Below are 17752 nucleotides of genomic sequence, written 5' to 3' on the forward strand. Positions count from 1 at the left end.
GAGCCGCGGCCTTGCGTCAGCCGCTGCCCTCGTGGTCGCCGCCGCCGCCCGGGCTCCGGGGTGACTAGAGTCTCTCCTGGCCCGCAGGTGCTGATTCCTCTGGTAGAAGGGAAAGCCTCACTCGCCAGCTGCCGCCATGGGCAAGGAGAAGACCCACATCAACATCGTCGTCATCGGCCACGTGGACTCGGGCAAGTCCACCACCACCGGGCACCTCATCTACAAGTGCGGCGGCATCGACAAGCGCACCATCGAGAAGTTTGAGAAGGAGGCTGCCGAGGTGCGTCTGCGGGGGAGAGGGGAGGGGTGGTATGAGTGGGTATTTCCTGGAGTTGGGGGTCTCTTTCATGTGCTTAGGTTTGTCTTGCCACCTCAGCAGCACTTTTTCTCAGTTGAGCAACTGCTTGTCCATAGGACCCCGGGATCTTGTCCCAGGAGGATTCCAACTTCTGTTTTTAGCCTTGATGAACACCTTGATGTTCTCTGTCCCCAAAATGCAGTTGCTTGCTGCAGTGTTGAAAAAGGCCGTGTCTACTCCTGGAGTCATCTTCTCCTAGAGAAGCCGAGCTGGGAGGGACCCCCAGAGGTTGTCCAGTGCATTGCTTTGTGCTTTCAAGCTACTAATACAAACAATAAGGTTGCAGCAGGGCAGTGTTGGGGAAGCCACCCTGCCTCCCCTCCTGTGCTCCCCCTGCTATAAATGGGGAACCAGGAGGAGCATGACTTGGCCCAACTTGTGTAGCTGGGAATTGTTCAGGCAGGCTGTACCAAATAGTTGGTGAGTAACTGCTGTACTCAAATTTACCTTTTTAAAAGTGACTTATATGGGGCTCTGTCTTTAAAACAGTAATATTGGAGGATATTGCAGTTGTTCCAAATTTATCATGCGATATCTTTTTTCTTTTTTTCTATTTGGACTATGCCTTAATAAGAATGACTCAGTAGGTGATGGCATTATGCTATCTGTGTAAATTCCAGAGGATAAGCGTGTACAGGTTAGCTGTGGGAGGGATTACAATGGTATGAAAACAAGCTTCCAGAGGACACTTGATCTGATGTACCTTGTGGAGCCAAGCTAACTTTAAAGATGTTAGTTGTAGTTAATGAGTTGTCCAGGGCTAAAGTGACATCAGGTTAAATAACAGAAGACAGATGGAATTTCTCACTAGTTGTGCCAAGTGTGTCTAGGCCAAAGTTGTGCTGGCAGCAGAAATCCCTAGTGCAGTAGAAGCCATCTGCTGCTGTAGCCGCTTTTTTTTTTTTTTTTTTTTTTTTTCCTGTCCCTTGGCTGTCCTACAAATTGGGTTCCTTTTTAAAACTGCCACTTACAAAGTATAATGCAAGTATATCAATGACTCTTGTTTGTTTGCTTGTTTAATCTCCTAGATGGGCAAAGGTTCCTTCAAGTATGCCTGGGTTTTGGATAAACTGAAGGCTGAGCGTGAGCGTGGTATCACAATTGATATTTCCCTGTGGAAATTTGAAACCAGCAAGTACTATGTCACCATCATAGATGCTCCTGGACACAGAGATTTCATCAAGAACATGATCACTGGCACTTCCCAAGTATGTAAAATGAGAGAATTCTAGTGCACTTAGTTTTTTGTTCTTTATATGCATGTAAACAGAAACTTAATACTTCTCTTTTTCAAAGGCTGATTGTGCTGTCCTGATTGTTGCTGCTGGTGTTGGTGAGTTCGAAGCTGGTATCTCCAAGAACGGGCAGACCCGTGAGCATGCGCTTCTGGCATACACACTGGGTGTCAAACAGCTCATTGTTGGTGTTAACAAGATGGATTCCACTGAGCCACCTTACAGCCAAAAGAGATATGAGGAAATTGTCAAAGAAGTCAGTACTTACATTAAGAAAATTGGCTACAACCCAGACACAGTGGCTTTTGTGCCAATTTCTGGCTGGAACGGAGACAACATGTTGGAGCCCAGTGCTAATGTAAGTTGTTTGCTTATGGGGGGGGTGTTCCCTTCTTTCTTTAAAGGGGACTATTGTGATACATTCTTCACCCTTTAGATGAATCTATGCACCTCAATTGTATTAGACTTAGTTTTTAAACTGATAATTAAGTTACTTGGATGTGTTTTAGGATATTAGAAGCGGATTTTTTAGGAAACAGGACAAATTTTAATGGTTGCATCTTATTTTGCCACAGATGCCCTGGTTTAAGGGATGGAAGGTCACCCGTAAGGATGGCAATGCCAGTGGCACTACCCTGCTTGAAGCTTTGGATTGCATTCTGCCACCAACTCGTCCAACTGACAAGCCCCTGCGTCTGCCTCTTCAAGATGTGTACAAAATTGGCGGTACGGTGTTTTTGTGTGTGCGGGAGGGGAATAGGTTGTGCCTTCCCCTGTATCTAATTTGTTGGTGACATTCCATTCCATAAGTTTAAAAAAATGGTAATAATTTCCCTTTTAGTGAGAGACTGTAACAAGCCAGTGTGAAGTAATCCTAGTCTGTTGTGTGTAAAGAACTACTTACTCCTGACTTTTTTTTTTAATTGATTTTAAAGCAAGTTTTCTGTCGTGCTTTTTTTTTTTTTTTTTTTTTTTTTTTTTTTTAGGTATTGGTACAGTCCCAGTCGGGCGTGTGGAGACTGGTATTCTTAAGCCAGGCATGGTGGTCACATTTGCCCCCGTCAATGTTACAACTGAAGTAAAATCTGTTGAGATGCACCACGAAGCTTTGAGTGAAGCTCTTCCTGGTGATAACGTTGGCTTCAATGTTAAGAACGTATCTGTAAAAGATGTCCGCCGTGGTAATGTTGCTGGTGATAGCAAGAACGACCCCCCAATGGAAGCTGCTGGTTTCACTGCACAGGTAGGTACTCTTACTCAGTTTGCTTTGTGCTCATGTATCTAGTAGACTCGAACATGCATGCACTCCAAGTCCTTTGTAAATACTAAAGCATACATACAGACCAATTTATATTATAGAATGAGTACTTTTTCTAAAGGGGTCTTTCCAGCATGATTTATGGGGTAAGTTGCACTCTGTCTTGCAGGTCATTATTCTGAACCACCCTGGCCAAATTAGTGCTGGTTATGCCCCTGTGCTGGATTGTCACACTGCTCACATTGCTTGCAAGTTTGCTGAGCTGAAGGAAAAGATTGATCGCCGTTCTGGTAAGAAGCTGGAAGATGGTCCCAAATTTCTGAAATCTGGAGATGCTGCCATTGTTGATATGATCCCAGGCAAACCCATGTGTGTTGAGAGCTTCTCTGACTATCCTCCTCTAGGTAAGTCATTTTATAAGGAATATTGGTGGGGGGTGACAACTGTCTCTTATACCAGTAATAGCCATCATTTAACTTTTTAAGACTTGCTAGAAAATGGTACTGAATTTTGCCATTAGTGGTAGTCAAACTTCAGTGTGCATATTTACTGAAATTCATTTGAACAGTTCCTCGGTGTTGTACCTGTCTGCTTGTTTGAAAGGTCATAATACATTGATTTCTGTTTCTAGGTCGTTTTGCTGTGCGTGACATGAGACAGACTGTTGCTGTTGGTGTCATTAAGGCAGTTGACAAGAAGGCTGCTGGAGCTGGCAAGGTCACAAAGTCTGCCCAGAAGGCCCAGAAGGCTAAATGAAAATTCTGTACATCAGCTGCCACTTCAGTCTTAATCAGTGGTGGAAGAAGGGTCTCAGAACTGCTTGTCTCAATTGGCCATTTAAGTTTAATAGTAAAAGACTGGTTAATGATTACAATGCATCGTAAAAGCTTCAGAAGGAAAGGAATGTTTGTGGACCATTTGTTTCGTGGCAGTTTTTAAGTTATTAGTTTTTAAATCAGTAAATTTTTTAAATGGAAAAACTTGACCAAAAATCTGTCACAATTTGAGACCATTAAACAAAGTTTCATTCTAAGTCTGTGTGTGTGTTGGATTGATCTTGACACTTTATAAGAGAACTAATCTGGGGTGAAAGGTAATGAGTTCTGCTGTACTTATAGATGAACTGTAAAAGAGACGTTCAAAATTCTGCTGAATGTCCTTCATCAGTGAAATGGACTGTGACTGAATTTTTTCCAACTATTCCTTTTTTTTTTTTTTTTTTTTCCTGAACCTGCAAAGTCCATCGCCCTTTCAGCACATGTTTGCTGAAGCTGCTGGAAAATGCTATAGCACTGCATTCTGCAGAGGGTTTGGTAAACCCTAGGGAATAGCTGTAAAGAAAGTAACAAATGGCACCATTTTAGAGGTTAAACTGGTTTCTGTGCCAAATGTACAATTGGATTACCATAGTCATCTTGAACATGTATCTAGTTTGTTTTGCAGTTCATCTATAAGATGGTGTGGAAAAATAACAAGCATACACTTAGATGTCACTTGCAGTAATTTCAGCATTTGTTACATGACCAGCACAGTGCTAGAAACCATAAAATTTTGCCAAAGTCAAGCTGCATATAGAGTTAGAGGTTTAGAATGATTTAAAATGGATTAATTTGGGATCAATTGGCAATACTTCTCCTTTTTAAGATGCCCTCATGATGGTAATTTTTAAATTAACAAAATTTGGAAAACAGGTTCAGAAGGGAAGTCATGTAACTTTTTTTTTTTTTTCAGTCTCTTCAATTTAGCCTCACTTAAACTTTTTAAAATCCCTTGGAGAATGGTAGCTTTGAGTTGTGTACACAATTTGAAGGATTTGTAAAGTATTCTGAAACTAGAATATAAGTCCTGAATATTGTTAGAATAGACTGGTGAATTCAGAGCATAAAAGGCATTCTAAAATAGTTTTTATTTTAACTGTTACAGCACCACTTTACATTTAAAAATGAATAACTGGCTGGCAGGCAATACTGGCAGCAAGCATTTAAGTTTTCTGAGGAACTACTCTTGAACTTGGTTGTGTGGTATGGTGGTGTTTTGTGTTCTTTTTTTTGGGAGGGGGGGGTTAATTTTTTTTTATTAGATGTTAGGAATAAATGGATAATTCTTGAAGTGAAGTCAAATTTACAACTGCTGACACCAAACCTGGAATTTTAAGATGGCCTGAGTTTGGCTTGACTAGGGTATAGAAATTTGGTGGTGTCAAAACCCATATGGTTATAAGGATGTAGTGTGACAATTTTTTCTCTCTTCCTTCCCCTGCCCCCAAAAAGAAACACCCCAAAAAAACCCAAACAAAACACTACAGCATTTGGTACTTGCTGGTAGCAGGTTATTTCCTACAGCAAAAGTTAGAGAATCAATGCAGCTAAAGCTCTTCAGTGCCCAAGTAGATGAAGAATAGCATAATGGTTATCCATTAAAATGTTAGCAGATTACACTTGTACAAAGATGGAAAGTTTTTTTTCTTGCAACCTTTTCACTAGCTAACTTACTGTACTCAGTAGTGGGGAATCTAGTATTCATAAGTAACTTCTACAGATACGCACATGTCCATTCACTTTTTTTTTTTTTCCTTCCTTCCTGAAATGACTAGGAAGCCAAACAGTTGTATTTAAGGCTTATTGGTACCCCCCTCAGGCAACTATTTTAATTCTGTCAAAGGTCACATAGAAATAATAAGTTGCATGTTTGTCCAGGGGAAGGATTCATTTAATCCAGGATTTAAAAAAGAAAAAAGTAACTAATTCTCTGACATACACTATGACTTGGGTTTCTAGGTCATTGTGCCAGTCTAGGACAATTTTGACAGTAACACCAATTTCAGATGGCCCATGGGCCAGGTGGGAACCCATAAACTTTTGAGGTCTTGTAACAGTTAAGTTCATATCGAATTTGGCAAAAAAAAAAAAATACACTTTATGCAATATTTTCCTTGATCATTTATACTTATAAGTTGGTCATTAAAGAACATCCATCCTGGTCTTCAAGCAAAAAGGCTGGGATGAAAAACCCAAATAAATATTAAGGCACAGATTCAAGTGTCATCAGTTACCTTTTTGCATGCTCAAAGCTGCTGTTTCCCTGGAGTTGACGGTTTTCCTCAGCTTCCATCACTTTGAGACACCTTCTAAATTTTGGGGACAAACAGAGTATTTGCTGTAGGGCAGTTCTGAAATCTGCTCACAGGAAGGAATTGAGGCAAATTGGAACTGCTCCAGCACAGTAAGATTGGTTTTTTTTTTTTTTTTAAATAACATTTAACTTGCAGCCCATCTACTAGTCTTGGACAGCTGTAGCTGGTGATGAAAGAATTAAGTGGCTGGAAGGCTAGCTTTGAAGCTGTTTAAAAAGCCTGAAAACAGGCAAATCCTAGTGCAGAAGTGCTAGTGTAGTATGAGGGCCATGAAGACTTCTGGGAGCCTAGCTGTCAAGACTACAGTCAAGGGATGTGTGATCTGAGGTGCTTAAGTCTGAAAAGAAATCTCAAGGCTTGTGTGTATGTTGTCTTAAAGATACTAAGATTTGAAAATAACTGTGCCTATGTCACTAAATATTGCCTTTTGATATTAAAAATCATTTTTTGACCTCTTAAATTCTTTACTTTTGACAGTGAAAATAGGTCAGTCTTGCTTTCCAGCTTTTATGCAGTAATACAGTGCTGTTGGGATTCCTTTTTAATCTTTGAACATACGGAAAATTCTTTTTCTATTAGATTTTTTGTAAGCAAAATTCTGAGAAATTAGTTAACCTTTAAATTAAATAAAATTTTATCGTTGAGAACATCATCTGCCTTCTGACTGCTTATTTCCCAAGACAGATGACATGACTGAGAGGTAGTTAGCAGTGTTATACTTCATGGCAATCAAGATATCGCTAGTGCTAATATCTTTCATATCCAAAAGATCCTGTTACGTTTGAGGGGATATTTTTATTATTCTGAACTTTAAAAACACAAACCACTGAAGTGTTTTTCAGTGTTATAGATATAGATATATTTTCTCTCTCTCTCTCTCTCTCTCAATAAAGTGGTAGTAGTAACTTGATTAGCTTCCTATTGGATAGTCAAAATAAGTAACCACCCTGCACTAAAGGAGGGGGTACATACTAGATTTTTTTTTTTTTTTTACTTTAAACATTTTAGTGGATGTACAAATTTTATCCACACCAGTGTTTTTCAACTTTTTTTTATTTGCAGACCCTTTGGAAATTTCAAATGGAGTTTTGGACCACTTTGAATTGTAAGTGCAGGTATTCACATACTTTTGATTGATCATAGTCATCTTTCACAAACCCCTTTTAAACGTAGTTTGTGAACTCAGGGGTTCATGGACCACAGGTTGAAAACCACTGACTTACACTCTCCCTCTCCCTCTCCCCCTCTCTCCATTTGAGTCCTGCAAGGTGTCAACCACTCATGAGTATGTCCTAGGAGAGTTTTTGTTCAGATGAGGAAAACAAACCAATATAGTCATAATGGGATAAACCACCTTGCTACAACCTTTTTGAAACGGGTCCCATATAAATCCATATGTTGGAATATAAGGTAACTTGTAGAGAGGAGAGGGGAAAGTAATTTACAGGCTTTGTTGTAGAAGAGTTACAGAGTAGCCAAACCAAGTGTAAAATGGAGAAGTAGGTAATCGGCTAGCCTCTAAAATTGAACCAACCTTCTAATTTGATTTGCTGTTTGCTGCCCATATAAATGTGTGATTAGCTACAGACATTAAATGAGGAAAGTAATCACTTTTTAGTTGCAACAAAGGGAAAACTGCTAAGGTAATTGGTTAGTTCTTTTCATAGAGAGAAAATAGAAGTAAATAATCCTTAAATCCAAGTAAGGTAATGCCATGAAGTAGGAGCAAGAGTTTAGAAGCTGATTTTATGTAAGGAACTTCACTCTTCTCTGCTATTGCTAAATTTGTTGATAAATACACACTTATTGATTTATATATTCTGTATGCTAGATAAAGACTTGGTATTAATTTGGTGACAAAAGGGATGACTCTTGTTGCCCAGTTTACATTTCAAATGAGATAAAATGGCTTCCTTTGAAAGAAAATGTGCTTCCCCTTCTTTTTGAAGTGTTCAAGTGGTTTTCCTTTAATGCCACAACCACTATAGTCATTACAATGTCATGCAAAAAAGAAGCTGTTAGCTAATAAATTCTGAGTCATTCTTGTGCCTGGATTCTACGCTACCTTTAAAGTTTTTAATACGTTACAACCTTCACCCTTTTCAGGGAAAAGTTAGGACAATGGGATCTGTTTTCAGGTATCTAAATTACATAATTCATAGGAAAAAAAATGCATGCTTTCCCTAGAAGTATGAAAACCTTTCCTAAAGCAGAGCAGAGCATATACACCAATATCATACCTTTATTCGGTTTTGGAGAGGCAAGATAGCCGGATATGGTATAAGGGAAGCCACTGGAAAGGGACAATGTGAAGAGTAGGCTAACTAACAAAAGCACTCAATTTCTCAACACTAGGCCCTCCTGTATTGGAGTTAGGTATTTCCAGTGCTACACTGCAGCCAAATAAAGTGGCAGTGGGAGTGCGAATTAAAAAATAATAAAGAATAGAGGATGTTACTGAAAAATGTGCTAAAATGACACGCATTATCACTGCATACAACATTTTGTCTGGTTAGAAGTGTTGATAATATAAGCTTGGGCTGATAAGAGGCTTTTTCACATACTGGTAAAGACTAGGCAGGTCAGGGTGGTGCTGAAGAGAGCAACTAATTCAGAAAAATATAAGTTTTGTAGGTGACACCTTACTGAACCACTCTGCCCCACCCTCTAAAAGCTGTTGGAAAAAAATAGGTTGCTGAGATAATGGAAGCAGTAACCTATGGGGGGAGAGCTGCAAGCTTTTCTTTAGCCCGGTTAATAATAGCAAATCCATAGTATTTCAATGGGAAGGAAATTGTGTCATCCTTTTTTAGTAACTTGAACCCCATCTAAATCTGGCACTATATATGGGACATTAACAGGTTTCCTACTTATGAGACAGTCTGAGTCAGATACAGACAATCCCTTCACTTACAGATCATTTCTGCTTTACTTCTAGGTCACTAAATTGTTCTGAGTAATTGGCTAAAATCAGGCTCTCTGAGAGGGGTGTCCATAGAGACTGCCCAGAGTACAAAATTATTAAGTTAGACCTCTGAAACAAATTAAGCAGAAGAACACAAGTATACTTAGTAGCAAAGATACCTTGATGAGCAACCCGTTCTAGAGGACTTTGTTGTCCATCACGATGAGAGGAAAGCACAAAGTGTGTGGAAATGTACCTGCAACATGGCACTCTACACAAGAATCCTTTACTGTGTTAGGTAGATGGTGTTCCCAGATGAAGAGGGCATGCAGATAGCACCATATGACTATGTCCACTTGATAGCCAAGGAACCTCTTCAGCTTTGCAGAGGATAAGACAAGCCTTTTTCTGCATGTCTACAGAAGAGAGATGTGGAGATTCCCTTATGAGGAGAAAAGTAAAATGGAGGGACTGAAAGTGAAAACTGAAGGATACAAGGTTCTTGGGGTGAATGATATCTTTTATTAGACCAACTTAAATAGTTGGAAAACAATTATTAAGCAAGCTTTCAGGTTCAAAAACCCTTTGTCAGGCTAAGCAAGTTTCAGCAGTTGGTGCATGCTCTTCCTGGATGGAATGATGGCTAAAGTAAAGAAGCCAGCGGCTGGTCTGGTCTGCATACAGGACAGGTAGTCAATGAAAATGTAGATTGAGGAGTCAATGGGTGAGCCACAGGCTGGGGGCGGGGGTGGGGAGAGAAAGGGGATGAATAGTGAAGAGATACCTGGGGAGTCAGCTGTCAGGTAGGTTATAATGTGTCATAAATCCAATGCCTATATTTAGTCCATGATTTTTAGTATCCAGGAGGTTGATGAAGTGGAGTTCATAGGCTCGTCTCTGGGAAGTGTTTTGTAAGATCCCTTTGAGGATCAGGACTGAGAGATTGGAGAGAGAGTGGTTTTCTTGTGAGAAATCTGCCCCCCCCCCAATTTCTGGAGGTGCAGCTGTAAGATCTGGGAATGCTGATGGCTCTGTTGTGGGGCGTAGTAATTGTGGGGGTGGTGGAGATGTGTTGGCAGGTTTTACATTTCTTGTCATGGCACGGCCTGGATCCTTTTGGGGTGTTCTGGACCTGAGGAAGTTTGCTTTTGGTCTAATAAAAGATATCAGATTCACCCAAAGAACCTTGTCTGCCTATGTCCTTGGACCAACACGGCTACAACCTACACCCCTAAAACTGAGGGATAACATTTCTCAGATCTCACTGCATTTTTAAATTAATATGTGCCAGGGCCCAAAGACACCACTTGGATTTTTGAGTCAGGTCTGTTTATTACAGGCCCTATAATCCCTTTTACAGATATAGTAAAAGGGATTATAAAAATTGTAAAAATGGTTAGGTATTTAAATAGATTTTCTCTCTTTGACGTTAGCCCACCACAAAGTATTCATAGAGAGCAATTATATCCTCTCATAACCTGTGTTTTGCTAACCAAAAACAAGCCAACTTCTAGTTTTCTCTTGTACGATAAGCTGTCCCTCCCTTGTCATCCCTTCCCTGCACCTGTTCTAATATAAGTTCATCTTTCTTGAATGTGGGTGACCAACATTTTCACACTGTGGTGCAAATGAGGTCTTGCCAGTGCTTTGTACAATGGCATTAATATTTTTTTTATCTTTACTGGGAAAAGGAGCTGATGCACCTTAGGATTGAATTAACTTTTTTTCAGTCTCATCAGAATGATAGCTCATATTCACCCTGTAATTACCACTCTGTGGTGAAAACAATTTGGGATGTTTTCTTCCTCAGACATTTCCAGTTATGACCTCCCAGTTAATAGAAATTGTTGTTAGTCCCCCAGTGGGTAAGAACACTCCCATGTTTTGTACCAAAGTTATTGGTGAAGATTTTTTTTTTTACTAAACATGAATATGTCTAAGTTTAATCCTTGAACTCGGCTGAAAACCTCCAGCCTAATACTTTTTCTTTCAAAACTATGCATTGTCATCTTACCCACATTACAATGCTTGTGGCTAATCATTTCCCATGTCACTATATCAGATATCTTCCCAAAATCTGGACAGAGGAGTTCTACTGACTTTATCTTGTCTAGAAAATCTGTCTTGTTAAAAAAAGAGAGCGCGAGCGAGCGAGCAGGTTAGTCTGGTACAGTCTAACAATGAAAATGCTGTGTTCTGTCTTATCCCATTTTCCACTTACTGCCTTAACTTCTGTTATTATTTCTTGCAAAAAATTGTTGTGAAACTTCACATGATATTGCAGTTAGATTAATATGCCTGTGGGCTCTGGAACAATTATTACCTTACTCTTAAATATAAATACTACGTTTGCTAATTATGATATCATTCCCACCATGACAGATTTAGTAAAATACTTGCTTCTAGACCTGTGTTAGTTCTTTCAGCATTTTAGGGTAGAATTCTGGCTCTGATTTGAGCTCCTTGAGTTTGGCTTCCACTTTGGTTGCAGTAAATAGCTATTTTCATACACTCATTCTCATTAACCCCCCTGTCTTTGTGCCCCTGCAAAGTCAACATAACTAAATGCTTCTGGATGTGTCTACATATGTGATTAATGTGCATGTATAAACTCCAGAGCAATATGCTCTGGTTTTTGTTCCTGGGCACGTCATTTGAATGAGAGCCTGGGAGCAAAAAACTCTGGAGCATAATGATCTGGAGTTTATTTGTGTGTAGCATGTAGTGAGCCTGGTCAGAGTAGTCCAGGGCTGCTCTTACTGAGGTCCATGTGCTGTGGAGAGGCTGGCTGAGATAAAAGGGTGCTTCAGCATGGGGACTGCTTGCTGGCTAGCTCTGCACTGAAGCACCCTGTGCCACAGGGCTGGCAAGTTTATTAGTTTTGTGCGCCCTAATAGGTGCACATGTTTAGACACCAAGATGTTTACTGTGCAGTTAATTAGTCAACTGTATAGTCAGCGTTTCATATATATGTGCCTGCTGAAACTAAGGTTATTGTTTTATACTCAAAAAATGAGTGAAAGCTAAGAACTGGCATTTTTCAAGGCCCTGAATCTAAAAAGGTTGGAAACCATTGACTTAGACAAACACTTGTCTGGGATTGTTTAGATGGTGATGCAGCCTGGAAAAGATTTTTTTGTTTTGTTTTAATATTCTTTGCAAAGTATAACTCAGCTTGACTTTTGGCTGTTCTTACTTTAGCTCTATATCACTTGATCTCTCAGTCTTAGCTTTCTTTGGTATTTCTTTCTTTGGTATTTCTTTCACCAATTTCTTTCAGCTACTTTTTTTTAAATATATTTTTTGTAGATGCTCTGCTTATTTCCAGGGGGCTGATCCAGGGAGATGCACTGGTGCACATGTACCTCCTTTTATCCCTGGTCCACCCAAAGTTTAAAATCAGCTGCCTGGCAGGGGCATCAGCATTTCTAGTCAGGCAGTGCTGAGGGAGTCACTTGGCTTCATGGCTCGTTATAATCTACCTGATCCCTTGTAAACTCTTCATTCCAGGTGTTAACAACCCTCTCTTCTTTTTAATGGTCTTGATCTTCCACCAAACAAGCTATCCTTTGGTTTGCAATTCTGCTGTCTTTTAGCTGCTCCTAGTAACAAAGCTCCTATTTTACAGGCCTGCAGATTGTTTTTAACTCATTCCAATGAAATTATATTTATTTTTGCTTCAATCTCAAACTTAATAATACATCCCTGGGCCCTTAGCATATTACTAAAACTTCTAGTTTATTTTTAACTGGAGAAAAACATGTGCTATTTTATGTGTGATGATGCAGTTCACCATCTGCAACCACCTTTTCAAAATTCTAAATCTGCTCATGCTTATTTCTAATACCCTTTTTAAGGTGGTTATTTATGCAGATAGATCTCAAGGCCCCGTCTTCAAGTTTGTTTTTTTCTTGCTTGGGACATGCTCCTAATAATACGAGCTCCTTTGACTTGAATAAAATCTAAGATTCTTCCACATGCAAGTCTCAAAATCTTCAGTCCAGTTGACTTCACTAACTAGTTCCCTTAAGTTTTAATCTTTTCTTTTTTCTCCTTTAGCACCTAGAAAAGCATGACAAATGAGGTAGATAACTCCAGACAAGGTTCCTTGGGTGAATTTGATATCTTTTATTAGACCAACCCAAATGGTTGGAGAATAGTTATTAAGCAAGCTTTCGGGTTCAAAAACCCTTCGTCAGGCTCAGGAAGCTGCAGCAGTTGGTGTGTGCTCTTCCTGGATGGAATGAAAAGTAAACAAGCCAGGGGCTGGGCTGGGGAGTCAGTTGCCAGGCAGATTGTAATGTATCAAAAATCCAATGTCTATGTTTAGTCCCTGATCTCTAGTATCCAGCAGGTTGATGAAATGGAGCTCATAGGCTCGTCTCTGGGAAGTGTTGTGTAAATTTCCCTTGAGGATCAGGACTGAGAGATTGGAGAGAGAGTGGCGCTCCTGTGAGAAATGTGCCCCCACCGGTAATTAGGTATTTCTGTCTTTGATGGATTTCTGGTGTGCATTCATTCTGGTGCGCAGTTGTTGTCTGGTCTCTCCTACATATCTTCCATCAGGGCATTTGGTGCATTGGATGAGGTATATTACATTCCTGGAGGTGCAGCTGTAAGATCCTGGGATGCTGATGGCTCTGTTGTGGGGTGTAGTAATAGTGGGGGTGGTGGAGATGTGGGGCAGGTTTTGCATTTCTTGTCTTGGTCAAAAAGGTTGAGCCCCACAGGGGTTCATGTGTTGAACAGGAAAGCCTCTAGGGTAGACAGGCAATTGCCCCAGTCTGCCCTATGGGTCAATGTGGGCACAACTCCACATAACTATGCCAGGACCTGGGTATCACCCACCTATAGGATGTGAACAGAAAAAAACAGAACACCCTCCCCTTCCCACTACCCCGAAACTTATTTGAAGATTCAGCAAGCTGCAGTTACTGACTCCAATTTTAGTTGCTACTTGGGCTCTATCAAGTATGCATAACTGACATCTCCAGCAGGGTTTCAACAGAAAGACTCCAGCTGAGGCTACAGTTTTTGTGTTTAAATAGAACATTAAACAACACAGAGCAGGTTCCTTCCTCTGGCTTGCTAGAAGCACCACCTTAATGATTCCTTTAAGTTCCATCTGCTTGCAGCCTTGAATTGTGTATCAATGGAAAGTCAAATGACACACACTAAAAATTCATTTATTCTTGGAGCAGGAGTTCCTGTTATTGGCACTATATGAGTTCACACAGAGTCAGGATTTGACCTAAAGTCTTGAAGAGAAGATCAATCTGTCTGAGAAAAACTAGAAATGTAGTGCATAAAAGCCTTGAAAGCCTTTTCAAATCTAATTTACAATTGTGCTTTAGGTACTGTAGGTGGTTTGTTGAGTCAGAACATCCTGCATTCTTTCCCACCCTGTGTTATTGTAGAAACTGAGGTTTGTGCTGCTTGCAATCCAGGCAGATAATTTATAGATTTTTCCAATATCAAGCCTAAATAAAGTTCAGGAGTTTTTCTCCAGAATGTCCATTAAGCAAACTTACACTAGCTACATTAAAACTATTTCACAGTGCAACACACACATTTATACAAGTTAAACAAAAGTCAAAGGGATTTGGAAGCTGCAGGCTGAAAGAAGCAGAGGAGAGAAAAAGGGAAAATGTGAGTATTGATGCTCAGAAGGTGTTTGGATGATTTGCTTTAACAGCCCCTTCCTCCAGTCACTTTGAGAGAAAATATATTGGATTTTGCAGGCCAAAAAGAGAAAAGTAGAAGACATTTATAAAAACAAATGCTTAGAGTGGAAATGATTTTCAACCTTATGCCTTTCAGAACACTGACTCCACAATTATTTGCTAAATGGCAATTTTAGGGCATTTATTGTATTTATTTCAATATGAGTAATGCATTATAGTATGATCAGGCACAATGATGACTAACGTGAAAATAAGGACTATGCATATTATAATCATCACTGGCATAAAAACTGCATACTGTATATTTTAGCACAGACCCTTTGCAAACTTAAATTTCTACCAGTACTGCCAAGCTATACAGTATGCCAGATCCATTCAGACATATTCAGATCCCTGAAGGACATTGAAAGAAACACTACATACTCTGACCTCTGACTCATAACAACCTCTCTCTACCAGAGAAAAAGGCCATAGGATCTCTAAGATCTAACCACCAAATAGTAATAAAACCAGCAGATAAAGGAGGAGCCATAGTCATCCTAAACCGTGAGGATTACATAAAGGAAGCCAACAGACAGCTCTCTGACACCACCTACTACAAAGAACTACAAGAAGATCCTACTCCCCTTTTCACCAAAAAACTCAACGATACCATCAAATCATTTCCACCAAGATTACAAGAAAAACTACAGACCTTGATCCCCCCGCTACCTAACCCAGGGACTTTTTACATGCTCCCTAAAATCCACAAACAAGGGAACCCTGGCAGACCTATCATATCCAACCATGGGACCCTAACTGAGGAAATATCAGGTTTTGTTGAATCCATCCTAAAACCGCTTGTCACCCACAGAGCAAGTTTTGTCCAAGACACCACAGACTTGCTACGGAAACTTAAAAACATAGACCACCTTCCCAGCAACACACTCCTAGCCACCATGGATGTTACCAGCCTATACACCAACATCCCACACCAGGATGGCATCCATGCCTGCCTTACATATCTACAGGAACAAGATTACAACCCAGAATACAGACCCAAAGATATCACTGAGCTTATACACTTCATCCTCACACACAACAATTTCACTTTTAATAATCAACACTTCCTCCAGATGATGGGAACAGCTATGGGCACTAAAATGGCCCCACAGTATGCCAACCTTTTTATGAGCCACCTGGAAGAAGACTTCTTCAAGAACTGCACCATCAAACCCTTGCTGTACTTACGATATATCGATGACATCTTCATCATTTAGAGTGAGAACCTGGAATCTCTACTTGAGTTCCACCAGAAATTCAACAGTCACCATCCCTCCATCCGACTTTCTTTAGAATACTCCAGCACCAGCATCCCCTTTTTAGACACAAGGATCAGTATCCAGAAGGGTAAAATACAGACCACAGTATACAAGAAACCCACAGACCATCATACATATCTACACAGAACCAGCAATCACCCGAAACACACCAAAAAAGCAGTGATCCTTGTGTCTAAAAAGGGGATGCTGGTGCTGGAGTATTCTAAAGAAAGTCGGATGGAGGGATGGTGATTGTTGAATTTCTGGTGGAACTCAAGTAGAGATTCCAGGTTCTCACTCTAAATGATGAAGATGTCATCGATATATCGTAAGTGCAGCAAGGGTTTGATGCTTTCACCATATAGGGGGCAAAAGAGCCAAAGAAAAAGACTACTATATTGATATGTGATACCAGTTGGATGTATTCCAAAACCAGTCCTCATAGGGCCCCAAAGTATTTTCTGAATTACCTTCTCACAAACATTCCTGACCTTGGGTACCCTTACATTAAAAACTAAAGCAGAGATTTGTTACTCAATATCCCTGATTTTCTGTTCTTTCATTTAAAAAAAATATTTATACAAAATCTTTTGATTGTCTCTATGATCTGGAAACTTTACAATTGAAAGACTACTTTATTAGAAAGTTTCTCAGTGGATTAAATCCTGAGAAGATTCAGTGTTTATAAAACATTACAAGAATTCATAAATATCAAGAAATTAAAAAAAAAACAACTGACATGTTTTTGACAGGTGAGTGTTCTCTTTAGGAAAGTATATTACAAATGCTGAGTAAGAACTTGAACATACTGGGCTTGACGATATAGTAATGCAGTTTTCAGTGCCACCCAGTGGTAGTCACAAACCTCTGTGAAACAGAAACTTGATTGCAGCCAGTAGAGCGATGGATACAGACAGCTGCAACCTGGCAGCCAGAACGCATTCCCTTGGCTGTGTGATACAACCTGAAATGATGAGAAACTTGGAAACACTGGTTATCACTCAGGGCAGGTTAACTCACAAAGGCATGTGGCTGGGACAAAAGGAGATTCCTCAGTCTTTTATAGCAAGCAAACAAAAAGTTTTCACTTTCACATATGAAATCAAATACGCAAGACTGTTGGAACTGCACTTTTAGGACTGATAAGACTTCAAGTTGAAGAAAGAAACCAGGGAAGACTTATTGACAGACCCTCCCAAAAAAGACGTAGGCTCTTAAAGGGGCTTAGGCACCTGAATATTCATGCAGTCTGTTTGGTGCAAAAATCCAGAAATAACATTCTGAAAAATGATTTGTTGTCATCTACTGTGGAGGCACCTACATGCCATATGCGCTTTAATTCCTGGCTTAGAGTTCCCCACATGGCCAGCATTGTACTGCTGCACTTGCCCAGACCTGTATCACATTGCACAGTCTGCCCCACTTGGCACCTACATCATGCCTAAGGCTGAGAGATGGCCAGAAACTGGACGTTCCTCCACCTAATTTCCCTGGGGCTTGAGCTGGTAGATGTTCTCAGAGCCTTCCTAATGTAAACTGGCAGGATCAGGCTCCTCACAGTGGCTGGCAGCTGCTTTCTTCTAATGTGTAGACAGGCAAATTACAGACAGCAAGCCAGATCCCCCAGCAAAGAGATTTTATTTAGCCTGCCAAGCACACCAAAAATGACATTTTGTCAGGGCAGTTCCGATTTCACTGTTACTACATTTTGCAGGAAAATGCACCATCTAGTGGTAGAATATTTAACAACTGCCTCTGCACAGAGCTGTTACTTTGTCCCACTTTGTGAAAAGCTGCTGACCCCTATTCTAAAGCACTAGAAATGCTGCTGATGCACTACACCCTACTACCAACATCCTACACCAGGATGGCATCCAA

At 40.2% G+C, this 17752-nt stretch overlaps 1 protein-coding gene across 1 annotated transcript; it reads left to right on the plus strand.

The window, feature by feature from the left end:
* Nucleotides 1-55: 55 nt before the first annotated feature.
* On the plus strand, nucleotides 56-3884 carry EEF1A1 (eukaryotic translation elongation factor 1 alpha 1). Its single transcript, XM_006020477.3, has 7 exons — nucleotides 56-280; nucleotides 1387-1566; nucleotides 1655-1951; nucleotides 2169-2319; nucleotides 2580-2836; nucleotides 3021-3255; nucleotides 3483-3884. The coding sequence occupies exons 1-7, from the start codon at nucleotides 137-139 to the stop codon at nucleotides 3605-3607; spliced, it is 1389 nt and encodes a 462-aa protein (XP_006020539.1). The 5' UTR covers nucleotides 56-136; the 3' UTR covers nucleotides 3608-3884.
* Nucleotides 3885-17752: the final 13868 nt, after the last annotated feature.

The sequence above is a fragment of the Alligator sinensis genome, unplaced genomic scaffold, assembly GCF_000455745.1.
Source record: "Alligator sinensis unplaced genomic scaffold, ASM45574v1 scaffold37_1, whole genome shotgun sequence".
In the NCBI taxonomy this organism is placed as follows: domain Eukaryota; kingdom Metazoa; phylum Chordata; order Crocodylia; family Alligatoridae; genus Alligator; species Alligator sinensis.